General features: G+C 48.1%; 1 protein-coding gene across 2 annotated transcripts in view; it reads left to right on the top strand.

Annotated features, from left to right (window-relative positions):
• Positions 1 to 220: 220 nt before the first annotated feature.
• PXYLP1 (2-phosphoxylose phosphatase 1) overlaps positions 221 to 19,308 on the top strand; it is a 58,159-nt gene continuing 39,071 nt past the window's right edge. The window contains exon 1 of one of the 2 annotated variants that reach the window (XM_060197489.1): positions 221 to 376. In XM_060197489.1, coding sequence (XP_060053472.1) covers positions 281 to 376 — 96 coding nt within the window. In that variant the 5' untranslated portion in view covers positions 221 to 280. The remainder of the gene's footprint in view (positions 377 to 19,308) is intronic. The other variant, XM_016191232.2, reaches the window with a different exon arrangement.

The following is a 19,308-nucleotide window of genomic DNA, read 5'->3' as shown; positions in this document are numbered from 1 at the left end:
GGCTGTGGCCGGCGGGCGCCGCACCTGTGGTCCCGTCCCCGGGGCCTGGACGTCCCCCGCCCAAACCCTGAGTCCCGTGTCCCGCGATGCGCCTGCGCGCCCCGTGGAGCTGGGGAGCCGGGGAGCCCCGGGAGTCCGCCCCGCCCGCCCGCCTGGCCCGGCCCCGCAGCCCGGCCGCCTCCAGGCCGCCTCGGGGCGGAGTCAGGGCGCCAGCGGGCGGGCGGGATCCACAGGGGGCGCTGTGGGGCGCGCGGGCGGGCTCGGTGCGCGCTCCCCGCTGATGCGCGCCCCCGCCGCGCTCGCTCCCCGCGCCGGGCGAGCTGCCCCGAGCGCCCAGAGCCCAGCGCAGAGCGGGGCGGGACGGCGACCGCAGGCGGTGAGTGCGGGGCCCCGGGACGGGGGTGGGGAGAACCCCGACGCGGGGGGACGGAGGTCTCTAAGCGCACAGGAGGGCCGACTCCGCAGCGTCTGCGGTGGGTGGGAGGCCCGGGGTCCGAGCCCCCAGTTACGCCCCCACCGGCGCCTCGGCGCTTCCCGCCGCCCCCAGTCCCGGAGCCCCCACTTTCGACCCCGCAGAGTCTGCGGGGGACCCGCTCCCCACGCCCTGAACCCCTCGACCCTGGCACTGCCCCCCCATCCCGCGGGGGTCGGGGTGTGTGAGCTCTCTCTCGGGGCGCCTTGCCCGCGCAGTGTGTGTGTGTTTGGGGCGGGGGGCGGGGTGCCCGGGCCGTGGGTGGGGGTGCGCTCGGGCCAGGGCTGCGGGGTCCCGGCCCCGCTGGGGCTCCAATAGCAAGCGGGCGATCGTCGCCACCGCGTCCCGGGGCTTTGTCACCCCGGCCCAGGCTGCGCGGGGAGCAGGTTGCTTTCCAGGAGTTGGTCTGGAGCTGCGGGGGGGGGGGGGTGGCGTGCGGGGAGCAGAAGAAGGGGTCCCGCCTCGGCTGTCACCGCCCGCGTGGCCCAGCTCACCGTGAACAGGCGAGCGGGCTTTGCAACCTCCGCACAAAGTGGCAAGTGTGCGTGGGGCAGGGGGCGGCCGAGTGGACCGGCGGGAGACCACCCAGCCCGGCGGCATCTGTGATGTTTGGGGGACAGCAAACTGGAGCTCAGCTTTGCACAGTCGGGGTCTCGGGGCTGCACAGGCTGGAAGTAGGTGACCGCCAAAACCCTCAGAGCCTGGGTGTCCGCAGGGCCTGGGGTGTCCGATGAACCTTGGGGCATCCGCAGATCCTGGTGGCTTCTTGAAAGTGTCCCCTGAACGCGCTCATGGAGTTGTGGGTTCAGTGACTTGCCGGGTGGAAGGAACTGCCCCCTTGGTTCGTTCGCAGGAAGTAGCTCTCTGGTGCCAGGGAATCTGCATTCTGACTCTAGAACCTGGACGGTCTTTAACGTTAGCTTTTGGTGCCCAGAGCTCCGGGCTTGGGGGACCACTGTATCTATGACCCTCCCCACCACACACACACTTTTCTTGTCTCTTGGCTTGGATAGTAATTGAATTTCTATTTCCCCCTCCTCCACCACCACTAAATAGTGTATGATTATAGTCTGAGGTCGCCCTAGAGCTCCCTCTGTGCCCCCCCCCCACACACACACACACTATTTCTGTGGGCACCTCACAGACCCTCGTGCTGCTCTGCCATGAGCTTCTGCTGCCCCACTGGCCAGGACCCCCATCTGTGGAGAGTGCAGTGTTTTTCTTTTCCTTTCTTAATTTTAATCAGAGAACTGCTCAGCTCTGGCTTATGGTGGTTCTGGTGATAAGCCTGGGACTTTTTGTACTTCAAGCATGGAAGTCTTTCTGCATAACCACTATGCTATCTCCCCAGCCCCACAGTATTTTTTCTAGAAAAAAAAAAAAATCCCCACCCCTTTTTTTGTACTCAGTCTGCCTAAGGTCAATCCCCACTGTGTCTGCACTGTGGGATGGTGATGACATTCAGGTCATCCCTAATTCAGCAGTGGAAAGAAAAGCAAGGAGTGGCATCAGAGGCAAGCTCATGTAGTTGTGCAGGGAACTGAGCTCTGGGTCAGCCTCTGCCAGCCAGGCCTCTGGCCTCAAAAGTTTCCAGGTAGGTGACCAGCTGTAATTGGGGCACGTTAGCCCCTCTGCTCCCTGGTCCCTGAGCCCTAATGGGACAAGCAGGGAGGCCCACTGGCTACTTTCTGCCCCACACCCAGTGGGTGCTGCCTGCCCCAGGAACTGACCCCACAGAGGCCTGACAGTCTCCCCAACCCCACACATAACCCTCCTGCACTCCTCTATTGGTACAGTTTGCAGCTCTTAGGAAAGAGGCTGTTTGGGGTGGCATGTGTCTGAGGGAGGTGGCCGTGACTGGTGTAGAGGAGCACACATGGACCCCAGGGGGCTAGACCCCTCTTGTCAGAGGTCTGTGAAAGGCTGAACTTGAGATTATCACCTATCACCTGCTTGTGTGTGGGGGGGTGGGGGGTAGGAGAGCTGTGCCCCAAAGCACAGCTCCCAGCTGCAGAGGCCCTATGGCGTCTCTCCCACCCAAAGCTCCCGAAGCTGGTGAATCTGTTTTCTAGAAGAGGTGGAAGGAATGCCTGCTGTTTGCTGGGGGCAGTAGGAAAAGAAGGAGAGAATATCCAAGAGCCTGTGGCTTGGATTCCCCAGAGGACTGCCTGTGATGATTTGTGAAGGTGCCCCTCACCTGCCATATAGCAGCCACCATGTGGGCAGAGCAGAGAGGGGGAGGTGGCCCTGTGGGGACCTGAAATAAGGTTGGCTGCCCCTTCCTCCCCCGCACACCCCCACCTCCTGCCTCTAGAAGGCATTGAAGGGCAGCTGAGAAGGCCCTTAGCAGGGTGGGTGGGCGAGCTGTGACTACTGGGAGTTCTTTTATGTGTGGGGGTGCTCTGGGACTTCACGCTTGCTTGATTCTGTTGCTCAAGGCAGACTCTCTTTCTTTGTCACTTCAGATAGGGAACAGGCCGGGTCTTGGTGCACCTGGTAGAATGCACATATTGCCATGTGCAAGCCCCTGGTCCCCACCTGCAGCGGTGAAGCAGTGCTGCAGGTCTCTCTCTCTCTCTCTCTCTTTCTCCCCTTCCCTTTTGATTTCTCACTGTCCTATCAAATTAAAAATAAATAAATTTGCACAGGTGTATTATCCAGGTATTCATATACTATTTTTTTGTACTGCTGGTCCTATACCAGAAACATTTTCTTTTATTGTTACTTGCTTTTTAAACTTTGTTTTAGCCACTTAAAGAAAATCTGCTTATAGCACAATTTGCCTCACCCATTCCAAGTTGCATATTTGTTTTCCAATAAAGAAAATACAATTTACCCAAATAAATAAATAAATAAATATGAAGGCTGAGCGGTGGTACACCCAGTTAAGCACACATAGTACAAAGCACAAGGACCTACTCAAGGATCTGGGTTCAAGCCCTGGGCTCCCCACCTGCAGGGGGGATAATTCACAAATGGTTAAGCAGGTGTGCAGGTGTTTATCTTTCTCTCTCCCTCTATTTCCTCCTCCTCTCTCAAATTCTCACTGTCCTATCCAATCAAAATGGGGAAAAATGGCCATTAGGAGCAGTGGATTTGTAGTGCCAGCAAAAAGCCCCAGCGATAACCCTGGAGGCAACATAAATATTAATTTCAGATAGGAAAAGAGGGAGAGAAAGATGAGAAAGAGACAGGAGAGACACCAGAGCATGGTTCTGCATGGTGCTAGGGGCTCAAACCCAGGTCTTTGTATCTGATAAATTGTGTGCATTACCTGGTGAGCCATCTCCTGCCTGCCCACTCTGAGTTCTGTATTAGGGCTGTTCTTGGTGACTGGAGCCAGCCTGGTTTGAGGGATATGCAGCCTGGGGGCTCACTTAACCCCTGAGATGCTGTTGGGGCGGTTAGGGGAGCATTAAGGGTCAGCAGAGGCTGCAGTGAGAAGGTGGCACACCTGCACTTTGGGGTGAGGAGAGGGACTGCTGGGGAGCCTCTGGTTGGAATAAAGGCCAGCCCTGGGGAGGAGAGCCTTTCTTAACCCACAGGGCAGGCTTGTGGGTGGATCTGGGTCCTGGCGAAACCCCTCAGTCTGGAGCAACGGCAAGGCAGCTGAGAGAAGGTACCTGAGAATCTAAAATGAATCTCAGGATCTTCTCTGAGTCCAGAAGGTTGGAGGGTAGGAGCTCATATGAGCCTAGATCCTGGTGAGAAAGAGACAGGAGAGCTGCCCTGCAGCTTTTGGGGCCTTGAGGGTGAAGCCACTGTTCTTTGGAAGGAACAGGTTAGTCTGTAAAGATAAGAGGCACAGTTTCAGGCCCTGAGAGGAAGTTAATGATTAAAACAGCATTACACAAGAAGATATTGTATCCTTTGGAACTAAATGGACAGATCTGAAGGCGATTATGCTTAGTGAAATAAGAGGTGAAAAGACAACTACCAGATGGCTTCACTCATAAATGAAATCTAGAGAACTGATACACATGAACTTGCACATAACAACAAAACAGAAGCAAGCAAGCAAACTGTTTCTAAGATTTATGAGGACAACAGTGGTTATCCTTGGAAGGTAGGAGCATGGGGACACAGATCTTTGGTGGTGGGTGTGGTGTGGAACTACATACTGTAATCTTACAATCTTGTAAACCACTATTAATCACAAATAAAATAAAGGTGGGGTGGTCTGGGAGGTGGTGTAGTGGATAAAGCATTGAATTCTCAACCATGAGGTCCTGAGTTCAATCCCTGGCAGCACATGGACCAGAGTGATGCCTGATTCTTTCTCTCTCTCCTCCTATCTTTCTCATGAATAACTAAATTAAAAAATAATAATAATAATAATAAAGGTGGGGAGGGAAGATATTGAAAGAGGCCAAGGAAATAGCACAGTGATTTATGCCAGAGGCACTGAAGGTCGCAGATTTGATTCCTGGCACTACCACAAGCCAAAGAAATGATGAAGAAGAGGAGGGGGAGGGGGAGGAGGAGGAGGAAGAAAAAGGAGGAGGAGGAGAAGGAGGAGAAGGAGAAGGAGAAGAAAGAAAATAGTATTGCTAAAGATACTGGGAAAAGGCTTGTGTACTGGCCTTTGCAGAGGCAGCCTGAACTTGTAGCTTCTTGACTGGGTCATCTGTGCACCCCTCTATCTTCTATCCATTACTCCCCCCCGCATCCTCAGCACCCTATCTCCATGCCCATCTCAACTGCACATCTGTAGGTCCCCTGGTGTACTCAAACTCTGGCATGGAAGAGAGTTGAGGGATTCAAACATCTTTTGGCAGGAACTCGGAAATTCTTTTTCCTCTTTGCACATGACTTTCCCCACTTATGCACTGGTGTTTCTGTGTCCTGTGTCACAGAGAATCCTTTTCACTCCACTCCCTGGCCTCTGTGTGTAGCTCATTTCCAGAGTCAATGGCACAGAAAAAAAAAGCCCAAGGTGGAAATGACCGCACTTGGTTTGGACTCTCTGGCCCTTCACTCCTTTCCGATCCTGTTTGTGGCTAGAGCCATCGCTTCCTCTGGTTTTACACATAGTTTGAATAATATTTGTCCTACTCCTCAATTACATGGAGACATATGTCTTCTCAACCAATAAACCCACAACTTTGTTTCCTGACTGGACCTTGTATTAGGACCCAGCACCAAACCTCTGGCCTCGGAAGACACAGAATAACCTTTGAGTTTTGTCGGTATAATAGAAAGTAGAACTTTTGCTTCCTGGTCATCTGTCAGTCATATAGGGGTAGCTGGAGTTAGAGTAAATGTATATACTGTCTTGTTAACTTTTTACCCTTCTAAAATGAAAAGAAGCACTGGATTAAGATAGATAAAAAGTCATTAAAGTTACAGCAGAAATATCTGGACATGATAATGGATGAATGATACAGTGGAGGAATACAGAAGTTGTTAAGCTTTAGTTGTTATTTAAGCTAAATTTGTTATTAAAATGTCGAGTGAGAAATAGAAACTCACAGAAGTATAGGCAGCCATTGAATTTTCTTTTTCTCTTTCTTTTTTTTTTTTTTCCTGCCACCAGGGTTATTGCTGGGGTTTGGTGCCAGGCCTACATACAAACCCACCACTCCGGGCGGCTTTTTTTTTTTCTCTTCTAATTTTTATTGGATAGGACAGAGAGAAATTGAGAGAGGATGGTTAGAGAGAAGGAGAGAAAGACAGATACCTACAGACCTGCTTCACTTGTGAAGCAGACCCCCTGCAGGTGGGGAGCAGGGGCTCAAACCCAGGTCCTTGCACTTGGTAATATATGCACTTAACCCGGTGTGCCAGTGTTCAGCTCCCACTATTGAATTTTTTCCAAGTATAGATTGACTATAGTAGAGAAGTATTGATGAGTTATTGTTTTATTGAGATGTGATTATTGTGATCATACACCGTACAGCACCCTATCCTGCAAGTAGACTGTTGCGTTCATGATCTCACTCAGCCTTCCTTGCTAGTTAGGATCTCATAAAGAAGGGAAATGAATCAAAGTCTTCCAGAGAATTCAGATCTTTGGAGCAGAGAAAGCAGTGTAGTCCTGACTGTTCATGATACAGTTGCTTGCTAACTAAGTGTTACATAGCTATTTGAAAATTACAAGTGGTCTTCTGCTGGGGGGGTGGTGAGGAAGTAGGTATTAGTTTTTCTCTGACATGTTCTGCAGGCCAGACAAACAGAAACAATGTCTGCTTCATGCTCCCTGGCTCAGGAGCCTGCTAGAAAGGTTTCCCTGGCTTGCCCCAGCTTGTGTGTTTAGCACCAGGCTGGTGAGATAGCACAGTGGCTCTGCAAGACTTTCCTGCCTGAGCCTCCAAGATCCCAGGTTCAGTCCCCAGCACCACCATAAGTCAGAGCTGAGCAGTGTGATGGTGAAAATAAAATAAAATAAAGTAGTAAGACACTCAGTCCAGACTGACATGGAGTTCTGGGTCTACCGTTACTAGTCTTGTCCTCTTGGGCAAGTTCCTTATCCTCTCTACACCTCAGTTTCCTCTTTTGTAAAATCAGACATGACGGCAGTAACTTCCATCTCACGGAGATGCCGTGAACTGCAGATAAACTAGTACAGGACAAGGTTCCTGAATGTTGCCAAGCACGTGGCACTTTCTTTAAAAAAAATTTAGTTGTAGGGGGCTGGGCGGTGGTACACATGGTATGAAGTGCAAGGACCCACACAAGGATCCCGGTTAGAGGACCTGGCTCCCCAGACAGGTCTGCAGGTGTCTATCTTTCCCTCTCCCTCTGTATCTTCCCCTCTTCTCTCAATTTGTCTCTGTCCTATCCAAACAATTGAAAAAAAAAATAAACATGGCCACAGCAGCAGTGGATTCCTGGTGCAGGCACTGAGCCTCAGTGATAACCCTGGGGGGAGGAAATAATTGGTTTGAGAGCCTCCCTGCCTAACCATTAAGGTATTTCCCCTGCCTTAAAAATACATTTTTAGGGAGTTGGGCCGTAGTGCAGCGGGTTAAGTGCACGTGGCACAAAGTGCAAGGACTGGCATAAGGATCCTGGTTCGAGCCCCCAGCTTCCCACCTGCAGGGGAGTCGCTTCACATGAGGTGTAGCAGGTCTGCAGGTGTCTCTCTTTCTCTCCCCCTCTCTGTCTTCCCCCTCTCTCAATTTCTCTGTCATATCTAACAACGACGACATCAAGAACAACAACAATAAAAAACAAGGGCAACAAAAGGGAAAACAAATAAATTAATTAACAAAAACATTTTTAGTGTCAACCCCACTGCCCTGAGATAGTGGCTGTAGGGTAATAGATAAGATATGTGTAGTCTCCGTCCTTGTAGAACAGATGTTAGACTCAGTTCTTGGCCCCTCAGGTGGCTGTGAGAGGTCAGGGTGTAGCCATGTGGAGGAGTGGGGGACTCCCAGCTGGTACACACCAGGTTGACTTGACCTCTGCAGCCTTGTAGACAGGCACATCCGTGACCAATCTGTGCCTCCTGCCTGCTGGTGGTGGTTCTTCAGCTGTCCCCCTGGGCCACAGGTCTCCATGGGAAGCGTGGACCTCCAGTGCTGTTCTTGGCCCTGGCTGACGGCATCCTCCCCCCAACTTCCCTGCCTGGCCATAGTTGGGACCCCTCTCCCAAGGGTGAGCGGGGACAAGGGCAGAAAGCCAGCTCTCAGGCTGCCCATGTCCGCTGCAGTCAGGACCATCCTGTCCCCAGATCTCGAGGAAACTGTACTGGGAGGCGTGGCTGTAACAGCTGGGCACCTGTTCCGACAGAGACACACCAGCTTGGCAGTCTCCCCAGCTGGCGCCTGCCAGGCCTTGGCCGAGGACAAGACACCCTCAGGGAGTGCTGCTGAGTTACTTGAGTGGTCCCGTGTCCTGGGAGGGCAGCCTCTGCTCGTCTCTGCTCTGCAGGGCTCCTGCCAAGTAAATCCTGGCCACTCACCTACTCTTGGGGGGGCCCTGCTTGATTTCATTCATTGTGAAACTACTGGAGCCCAAGTGCAGTGGGTCTTTGTCTTTCCTCTTTTGTTATTGCTATTCATTTTTCTTTCATACTCATGGGATCACCCATTTATTACAGATGACACTGGAGGATAAAAATGAGTAGCCAGTGGCCCCCAAGATGCTAAGTTCAGACCCTGCCACCATTATCCAGAGCTGGGCAGTGCTCTGATCTTCTTTCTTTCTGTCTGTCTGTCTCTTTTACTAAAATAAAGTAAATATTAAAAAAACACTAATAAGTCAACAGACAGGCGAGGCAGTTAACAAAACATGTTACTACTATATGCAAGGACCCCAGTTCAAGTCCCTATATCCTACTTCATGAGTGCTGCAAAGATTTATTCAGAGAGAGAGAGAGGGGAAATACAAGCCAGAGTGTCACTCCAGCGTGTGCAGTGCTAGGGAACAAGCGTGAGCCTCAAATATGCAAGTCCCACCCTGTCCATTCTGAGTCACTTCCCCAGCTGCAGGATGGCTTTTCTCCTCCCTGCCCACCTTATACCCTCTTTAAGGTGAAAATAACTATCTTCTTTGAGAGAAAAAGTGTATTATTTTAGGAGACAGCTGGCATCAGCAGGTCTGAGGATTTAAGCAAGTCTGCTTCACCCTCGCCTCCTTGACATAATTTCCAGCATTTCTGAGCTGGCGGCAGATGGCTTCCATTCTCTCCTCTCTGCATCTCACTCTGAGCACTGCTGATTATCTTCAGACAGCTGCACTGATCATGTAGCAACTCTGTTCAGTGAGTGGTGGTGCTGGCTTGGCTGAGCATGTGTACTTTTTCCTTTTTCTTTCTTCTTTTTCTTAAAATTATCTTTATTTATTTATTGGACAGCCAGAAATTGAGAGGAAGGGGGAGATCGAGAGTGAAAGAGAGACAAAGAGACACCTGCAGCCCTGCTTCACCAATTGTGAAGCTTTCCTCCTGCAGGTGGGGGCTGGGGGCTTGAACCCAGGTCCTTGTGCATTGTAATGTGTATCCTCAACCAGGTGTGCCACCACCTGGCCCCTTTCCTTTCCTTTCCTTTCCTTTCCTTTCCTTTCCTTTCCTTTCCTTTCCTTTCTCCTTCTTGTTCTTTGATAGAGAGAGAAATTAAGAGGGAATTGGGAGATAGAGATACCTGCAGTACTGCCTCACTGCTCATAAAGCTTCCTTCCTGCAAGTGGGGTATAGGGGCTTGAACCCAGGTCTTTACACTTGGTAACAGGTGCACTGTGCTGATTGCACCACCTCTCGCCCATTTCATTTTTTTTTTTTTCCCAACAGAACACTGTTCAACTCTGGCTTATATGGTGGTGCAGAGGATTGAACCTAGGACTTTAAACCCTCCGCCAACCCATTTCATTCTTTTGCACTTGCTTCTTAGCTTGTTTGGTTTTTTTTTGGGGGGGGGGTGTGGTGGTGGTGAATACCAGAAGGTAATGGAGGATTCCTTGCCACCATTGGGAACTCCTGCCCACTGCTGCCAAGAGCATTGTGTCTCATCATGGCATCTGTCCCTCCAGCATTCTGATGGCTGTTGCTGCACTGGGAGCCACACCCAACTCAGCTTGGGACCTTCGGTGCTTAGCACAAGATTGGGCATGAAACAGGCCTCATTGAAGGCTGGATGATGGAGTGCGTGGTTGCAGAGCAGACGGGACTGCGTTTTCCTTCCTGGCTTCGGCACACCAGGGTTTCTTTTTTTCTTGTGTTACAAGCTTTTCTGGAAATCAGTGTTGGCTGGCGTCGGTTTCAACAGCTCATTCTGTTCAGACCGATGATTCTGTTGTTTTCTTGACCTTTCCTGCATGTTGACAAAATAGTTGCTGCAGGAAGGAGGCACCAGCCCCTTTGACTAAGAAAGTAGCTTAGGAGGTTGTGTGGTGGCTGAGAGTGCCAGACCTCTGAGCATAAGGTCCCATGTTTGCTCTCCAGCACTGCATATGCCAGAATGTTGCTCTGGTTCTCTCTCTCATAAATATTGAGCGGTCGGAAAAGTCATGATGTATTTTTTTCTTTAATTTTTCCCTTTTGTTGCTCTTGTTTTATTGTTGTAATTATTATTGTTGTTATTGATATAGTTGTGTTGGATAGGACAGAGAGAAATGGAGAGAGGAGGGGAAGACAGGGGGAGAGAAAGATAGAAACCTGCAGACCTGCTTCACCGCCTGTGAGGTGACTCCTCTGCAGGTGGGGAGCCAGGGGCTCGAACCGGGATCCTTATGCCAGTCTTTGCGCTTCGCGCCATATGCGCTTAACCTGCTGCACTACCACCCGACTCCGTATTTTTTATTTTTTTAAATTAACTGTATTTATTGGATAGAGACAGCCAGAAATCGAGAGGGAAGGAGAAGATAGAGAGACAGAGAGACACCTGCAGCTCTGTTTCACCACTTGCAAAGCTTTCCCCCTGTAGGTGGGAACCGGGGGCTCGAACCCAGGTCCTTGAGCACTGTAACATGTGCACTCAACCAGGTGCACGACTACCTGGTCCCTTATTTATTTATTTTTCTATGCAAAAATGCATCATGACTTTTCCGACAGCCCAATAAATACATAAATCTTTAAAAGAAAAACAGAAGTGGTAGTCCAGGAAATGGTGCTGTACTTGCAAGCACGAGGTCCCAGGTTTGAACCTTGGCATTGCATGTGCCAGAGTGATGCTCTGGTCTCTCTCATTTCTCCCTTAGTAATATAAATCTTAAAAAAAAAAAAAAGAGAGAGAGAGAGAAACAAAGAAGCAAAGAGAGAAAGGGAAAGAAACAGAAATCAGAGGTTATCCCCAACAACACCAGTTGACTTTTTTTTTGACATTTCATGGCCAGAACTATGTCAGGCGACCACTCCCAATTACAAGTATGTTAAAATGTGAGTATCTAGAAGGGTCCATGCTGTCTAGAATCCTTAAGTGCACTAACTGCTAAAACAAATTAAATATGCAGTGAGACTCAAATATGATACATGTGTACGCTTTGCTCACCACACAAAGTCTAAGATGGATGTATCTCATCAGTGCAGTCTTCTGGGAGAAGTGAGGGCAGTGGATGGAGATGGTGAATTAACTTCCACGGACAGTCCATTGGCCAGGACTCAGTCACATGACCACACCTCCTACAGGGGAGGCTGGGAAATGTGGTTCTCTGTGCCCAGGAGGGAAAGGAGCTGTGTCTCAAGACTAGCTGTCAGTCTCTGCCACACTATCCCCAGTAAAACTCTCTCAGTCAGGAAACAGTATGACTGTTGCAGGCAAGTGGGGGTGTCTGTCATGGAAGGAATTCTCTCTTTTTTTTTTATTCATAATGTACAAACATTTTAATTGATTTTATGTTAACAGCAATTATTTTATAAAACAGTGAGATAACTAAAAAAAATCTGTAAATTACATTTTCAAAATTAAATATGACAAGAAAATTTAACCTGGATATGCAATCAACTTAGATAATTTTTTTATATATAAAATCAACATGATGACTATGAATACTCAAATTGTTTCCTCATCAACTACTATAAATGATAATTCATTTACTTTATGTATTTATTTACACAGGTCATTTAATAACTGAAAATGTAATGTCCTTATCTCATCGCTATAGTTCCTAATTTTTAAAAATGGACACAGATTTGTACCTTTTTTTTTTTTAGTGTCTTCATTAAAGACTCTGAAAGAAGTCATGTAAGTTTGTTTTTTTATTTTATTTCTTTGTTGGAGAATTAATGTTTTACATTCAACAGTAAATACAATAGTTTGTACATGCATAACATTCCCCACACTTTGGGACTATTACTAGTCTTTTGTTGGTTGTTAAGTGTTAGTTTAATTCCACTGTGATCTGAGAAGATGCTTGGGATGATTTCAATGCTCTTGAATTTGCTGATGCTGTCTTTGTGGCCTAACATGTGGTCTATCCTTGAGAATGATCCATGTGGACTGGAGTAAAATATGTATTCCAGTTTCTTGGGATGAATGACTCTGAAAATGTCCAACAGTTCTAGTTTATCTATCTCTTCATTTAGCTCCATTATGTCTTTATTGATTTTCTGCCTGGATGATCTGTCAAGTTGAGAGTGGGGTGTTTAAGTCCCCTGCTATGACTGTGTTGCTGTTAATATATCGCTGTAGCTCTTTCAGTAGATGTTTGATGTATTTAGATGGCTTCTCATTGGGTGCTTAGATGTTAATAATTGTTAAGTCCTCTTGATTGACTGATCCTCTGAGCATTAAATAGTGTCCATCCCTATCTTTTTTAATCTTATCTATTTTAAAGTCTATCGTGTCAGATATGAGAATAGCTGTTCCTGCCTGTCTACAGGAAACCCACCTGTTGGAAACAACCTGTTGGAAACCCACCTGTAGACAGGAAACCCACCTATTGTTGGGTTGTATTTTCTCATCCATCTTCCTACTATAGGTGAATTCAGGCCATTGACATTTATTGATATCAAAGATTGAAGATATTTTAACGCCATTCTTGTAGAGTTTTAGAGTGTTCTGATATATGACCTATTTATAGTGGTCTGACTGTTTATAGAAGACCTTTCAGAACTTCTTTCAGGGCAGGCTTGGTGATAGTTGATTCTTTCAACTGTTGCTTGTCTGAGAAGGTTTTGATGCCTCCATCTAGTCTGAATGACAGTCTAGCAGGATACAGTATTCTTGGTTGAAAGCCTTTCTCATTGAGCTCTCAATAGATATCTTGCCATTCTCTTCTGGCCTGTAGTTTGTGTGGAGAAGTCTGCTGCTAATCTTAGGGGTTTTCCTCTGTAGGTGACTGTTTTTCTCTTGCAGCCTTCAGGATCCTTTCTTTATCCTTATTCCTTTCCATTCTAAGTATGATGTGTCTTGGTGTCTTTAAGTCTGGGTTAATTCTGTTTCGGACCCTTGAATCTTTATGTCTTTGATGTTGTCTAGACTAGAGAAGTTTTCAGCTATTATGGCCTGAAGAATGCTTTCTTCCTTGCCGGGCTGAGCTTCACTGACGGGAGAGAGACGGCCAGGGACTCATAGCTGAGTGGTACGCAGATCAGTCTTTATTCATGCGGAACACAGCACAATCTAAGCCAACTAAACTAAAACTAAACTCTAATCGCAATCCTGTCCATATATATACTAGCCAAGTATGGGGAAACAGGATGTGACGTAGAGAGGGTGGTTCTAAAAGTGACTGGTGCAAATCAGGGTGTACTAGGAGAGGGGGCAGAGCAAAAAGACATCATGAACCAGTGGGGATTAAACCAATGCCCTAGAGGCAGGGTAGTGCTTAGTTAACTGTGGTTATGTAAATAGAATACAGTGTTAAGCAGGGGGGACTAAACCAATGAAACAGAAGGGGGTTTCAGAAGCAGAATTAGAAGCATACCAACACTTCTACCTCTGGTAAGCCAATAATGCATATATTGTTTCTTTTTAAGTCATCCCATAGGACTCTGTTGTTGTTTTCAGCATCTCTTAATCTCTTTTTGAAATCGCTTACTTCTTTTTTAGTTGTCTCTAATTCGTCCTCAATCTTGCTAATTCTGTCTTCAGCCTCATTGATTCTATTCTCTCTTCCCTCTACTGTTTTCTGGAGTTCATCTATTTTGTTTCCCTGTTCTGATACTGTTTTAGCTTGTTCAGTTAGTTGTGTTCTTAGCTCAGCTATTTCAGCTTTCAGCTCTTTAATAACCTTGAGATAATTAGTGTTTTCTTCCAGAGTCTCATTTGTTGTTCCTGTATTTCTGATTACAATTCTTTCAAACTCTTTACTCACTCCTGTGATTATTTCCTTAGCTAATGTTTGGATGTTGAACTCGATATTTTGTTCTTCACCCTTTGGGGGGCTTTTAGCTGGACTGTTGTCCTGGTTTGTTTCTCCAATATTTCTTCTTGTTGGTTTAACAATTTTATATATTATGTTATGAGTTCCCTCTCTCAGTACTTTTCAAATTACTGATCACTATTTCCTGGATTGACTTGTGTCTAAGTAAGGTAATTACTTGGTAAAGACACCAAGACACATCATACTTAGAATGGAAAGGAATAAGTGGTGGAAGTTAACAGTTGTTTCAATAGTATTTCAATCCCTGAGTTGGAGTTCATTGGTTTAAAAGCCTCTTTTTCTTTTTCTTCCCTGTAGACTATGGGAGCCTGAGGGCCTTTAAACTACAAGTAGGCTTTTTAGCTTAATCACTGACTCCTGATCAAGAGATAAAGCAGGGTGTGGCAGAGATACTCCAGTGGTTATGCAAAGAGACTTTCCCAGCCCCACCGCTGTGCCACCAAGGTATAGGTCTTCTCCTGAGTTACCTAGTTAGATCTCTGTCACCTGGTGTCCCTCCCTGCCACTGCTCCAGACTCAGGGCTGTAGCAGTGGAGACCCAGAGTTGTACTTGGTGAGTCTCCAGGGAGTCCTCTCCTCCCCTCAGCTGTCCCCTTGTTGGTGGAACAGGCTGGAGGTGGTGTCTCAACTGACAAACTGCCAGACTGTTACCAGCCACTTAATCTCTCCCTAGGCTCCTCTCTGTCACCAGCCACACATGTTTGCACTCACCGGTGACCTGGTGGGTTCCTGTAGTCGTTCCAGTCCTGTCTCGTTTCAGTCCCAAGTGGTCTCCTTTGGTATTGCTAGTTGATCTGGGAGAGGAGAGGAGAGGAGAGAAGAGGAGAGGAGAGGAGAGGAGAGAAAGAGATCTGCTGCTGCTCGTAGCCCCGCCTCCGGAAGTCCCTCTTTTTTTTTATATATTTATTCCCTTTTTTTGCACTTGTTTTATTGTTGTAGTTATTATTGATGTTGTTGTTGGGTAGGACAGAGAGAAATGGAAAGAGGAAGGGAAGACAGAGAGGGGGAGAGAAAGAGAGATACCCGCAGACCATCTTCACTGCTTATGAAGCAACGCCCCTGCAGGTGGGCGCCGGGGGCTTGAACCAGGATCCTTAGGCGATCCTTGTACTTTGCACCACCTGCGCTTAACCTGCTACGCTACTGCCCAACTCCCAGGAATTCTTTGAAGTCCCTGCTTCTGTTCTCACTTTTGGGAACTGGGCCAGATAAAGCCCAGAAAGGTCTTACTCTTTTTTCTCAACACAGAACATGGTTTTAAAATTGTTTTATTTTATTTAATGAAAGAGAGACAGAAATGGACCAACCAGTCAACGCGCATGTTCAGCGGGGAAGCAATTACAGAAGCCAGACCTTCTACCTTCTGCAACCCACAATGACCCTGGGTCCATGCTCCCAGAGGGATAGAGAGTGGGAAAGCTATCGGGGGAGGGGGTGGGATATGGAGATTGGGCGGTGGGAATTGTGTGGAGTTGTACCCCTCCTACCCTATGGTTTTGTTAATTAATCCTTTCTTAAATAAAAAAAAAGAAAGAAAGAGAGACAGAAGGAAAGATAAAGAGACCAGAGCACTTCTGGGCTCTGGCTTATGGTGGTGCTGGGGACTGAAGTGGGACCTCAGAGCCTCAGGCGTGGAAGTCTTTTGCATAACTATTATGCTGTCTCCTGCATCCCCTTAGTTACTATTACTTATTATTTATTTACTTATTTATATATTTTAGATAGAGACAGGGAGAGAATGAAAGAGACCACAGTACTGAAGCTTTCTTCAATGCAATGAGGTCAGCCTTGGCCCTGTGTCTTGGATATGGCAAAGCCAAACTCTACCCGAGTCAGAGTGTGCCCTTAGCAGTGATTCCTAGTTGTCTCAGCTGTGGGAGACTCCCAGGAGAAATGGCTTTGCGCTCACTCCCCCCACCCCACCCTCACTCTCACCCTCACCCCACCCCAGAGTCACATTGAAGCTGCCAGAAGCTTTTTCTTCTCCTTTTTTTTTTTTTTTGCCTCCAGGATTATTGCTGGGGCTCAGCGCCTGCACCATGAATCCACTGCTCCTGGAGGCCATTTCCCCCCCTTTTGTTGCCCTTGTTGTTGTAGCTTTGCTGTGGTTATTATTGTTATTATTGATGTCGTTAGTTGTTGGATAGGACAGAGAGAAATGGAGAGAGGAGGGGAAGACAGAGCGGGGGAGAGAAAGACACCTACAGGTCTGCTTCACCACCTGTGAAGCAACTCCCCTGCAGGTGGGGAGCCAGGGCTCGAACCGGGATCCTTACATTGGTCCTTGCGCTTTGCGCCACGTGTGCTTAACCCACTGCTCTACCTCCCAACCCCGCTGGAAGTTTCTTAACTCCTGAGCCTTTCAGTATCATCCTTCCAGGATTTCTTTTTCTCTGGCACTCACCCCAGCCCACATCTGGAGGAGAGGAGAATGACCTCTGCTTCCCTTTTGAGTTCACTGAGAAGTCTCTTCCCACCACTTCCTGCTCTTTTTTCTCAGTCAACACTTGGGTGATCCATGGATCTGCTGGCTTCGTTGTCCTTCCATAGGTTTTCTCTGTGACAGCAGCCTTCATGGCGCCTTTGTTCCTCCCTCAGCCTCCTGCACACCTGTGGCTTGCTCAGCTCTGGTGGAAGCAGGCCAGGAAACCCTATGACTTGTAGTGTATGTGAATATTGAGATTCGGAGGCTGGGTGGGGTAGCACACCACCTTAAGCGCACATAGTGCCAAGCGCAAGGACCATCACAAGGATCCTGGTTCCAGCCTCTGGCTCCCCATCTGCAGGGGAGGGGGTCACTTTGCAAGTGGTTAAGCAGGTCTACAGGTGTCTTTCTTTCCCCCTCTCTATCTTCCCCTCCTCTCTCAATTTCTCTCTATCCTATCGAGCGACAACAGCAACAGTAACAGAGCAGTGGATTCATAGTGCAGTCACCGAGCCCCAGCAATAACCCTGGAGGCAAAAAAAAAAATGGAAGGACTGTAGTTTCCCCTAGTGTTAGACGTACCTCACTCAGCCCTGCCATCAGGGAGGGCTTCCAGGGAGAGGTAACATTCAAGCTGAGTTTAAAACTAGACAGGAGGAGGCCAGGTGATAGCGCACCTGGTTAAGCGCTACATCACAGTGCACAAGGACCAGGTTCAAGCCCTTGGTCCCCATCTGCAGGGGGAATGTTTTCATGAGTGGTGAAGTGTCTCTCTGTCTCTCTCCCTATGTCCCTAACCCCTCTCAACTTCTCTCTGTCTTTACCCAATAATAATAATAATAATAAACTGGACAGGAATGAAATGGAGGTTTCTGGGACTAGCAAAGGTAGCAGGCACAAAGTTGTAGGACCATGAAGGCTCTGGGCTGTGAGGTGGGGGGGGGGGGGATCTGTCTGTAGTGTGTGTGTGTGTGGGGGAGTTCCAGCTGCTGTCTCAGAACCTGCTCAGGAACTTGCTATTGGAATCTGCATCAGGCTTGGGGCCTCCATCACTTGCATCCTTTTTCTCTCCTGCCCGGGTTCCCCGTCTCCATTTGTCACCTGGTCCTTTGCCCAGGCATTTACTCAGGCTATAAAAAGAGACTGGCCCTGGAGTGGCAGCGTGGAGATGGCGAGGAATGCTGAAACTGTCTTGCATTTCAAAACCTGCGCCAGCTAGATTTGTAATGGAATGCTTTCTTGAAGCTTGGAGAGTGACTTCCTTTTTTTTGTCTCCTTTCAACTCTGTCCCAGTCCTATTGGCCAGTGGGAAGGTGCCTAGTTGTACACTGCCCCATCCAGGGAGCGCAGGGAAATGAGCGTGTAATGCTGGCCTGCACCAAGCGAGGGCGCTCCGTGCCGTAGATCGGCCGAGAGGAGGGACTTGGCCGTCTCTAAGAGGCCCATGACTTGTGGCTGTGGCTGTGGCTGTGTCAGCCAGTCATGCTGGTGGAGAAGGAGGGCAGTGTGGTGGGATTTCTGCTGAAAGGGGTCTATGGAGGGGGTCCCTCCAGTAAACTGCTCTCATTTTTCACACATATCAGGTTAATTTGTAGCATTGAGTTTTGAAAAGAGGTCCTCTTTCAAAACCGCTGGTCTCTTTGTGCCTGTCTTATGACTTCTTACTTAATTACATTTTGTATAAGAGATTTTTCTGTTTTATATATTTATTTATTTACTTCCCCTTTTGTTACCTTTGTTGTTTTTCATTGTTATAGTTATTGTTGTTGTTATTGATGTCGTCATTATTGGATAGGACAGAGAGAAATGGAGACAAGAGGGGAAGACGGGGAGAGAAAGAAATCTCAGACCTGCTTCACTGCCTGTGAAGCGACTCCCCTACAGGAGGGGAGCTGGGGGCTCGAACCCGTGTCCTTATGCCGGTCCTTGTGCTTCCTGCTGCGTGCGCTTAACCCGCTGCGCTACTGCCGGACCCCGGACACACACACACCCCCGCCGCCTTTTTTTTCTTTTTTTGCCTCCACGGTTATCGCTGGGGCTCGGTGCCTGCACTACGAATCCACTGCTCCTGGAGGCCATTTTCCCTATTTTGTTGCCTTTGTTGTAGTTGTTATTGATAGCTGTAGTTGTGAGAACTTGAGAGAGATGGGAAGACAGAGAGGGGGAGCTGGGGGCTCGAACCGGGATTCTTAACACCAACCCTTGCGCTTTGCGTCATGTGCGCTCAATCCGCTGTGCTACCGCCCAGCCCCCTTAACTACATTGTTTTAAGATACTTTCTGTAGATTTTATAGCTTGTTCTCTCTCTCTCTCTCTTTGCCCCATCTCTCTTCCATTTGCTCTCCTTCTCTTTCTTTCTTTCTCTTCCTTCCTTCCTTTCTTTCTTTCTTTCTTTCTTATTTCCTTCCTTCCTTTTATTCTTTCTATCTTCCTTTTTCTCTTTCTTTCCTTATCAGACCACTGCTCAGCTCTAGTTTATGGTGTTGGAGGCAGTTGAACCTGGGATTTGGGAGCCTCAGTCCTGCAAGTCTTTTGCATACCCATTATGCTATCTCCCCTGCTCCAAAGCTTTTTTTTTTCTTCTTTCAACTTAATACTGGTACACGTTTGCTCAAGACCATTTGGAAAAATGCAGAAACTATAA

This window comes from Erinaceus europaeus, chromosome 9, assembly GCF_950295315.1.
Source record: "Erinaceus europaeus chromosome 9, mEriEur2.1, whole genome shotgun sequence".
Taxonomy (NCBI): Eukaryota; Metazoa; Chordata; class Mammalia; order Eulipotyphla; family Erinaceidae; genus Erinaceus; species Erinaceus europaeus.
The sequence above is the reverse complement of the archived record's forward strand: the minus strand, read 5'-3'. Positions and strand labels throughout refer to the sequence as shown.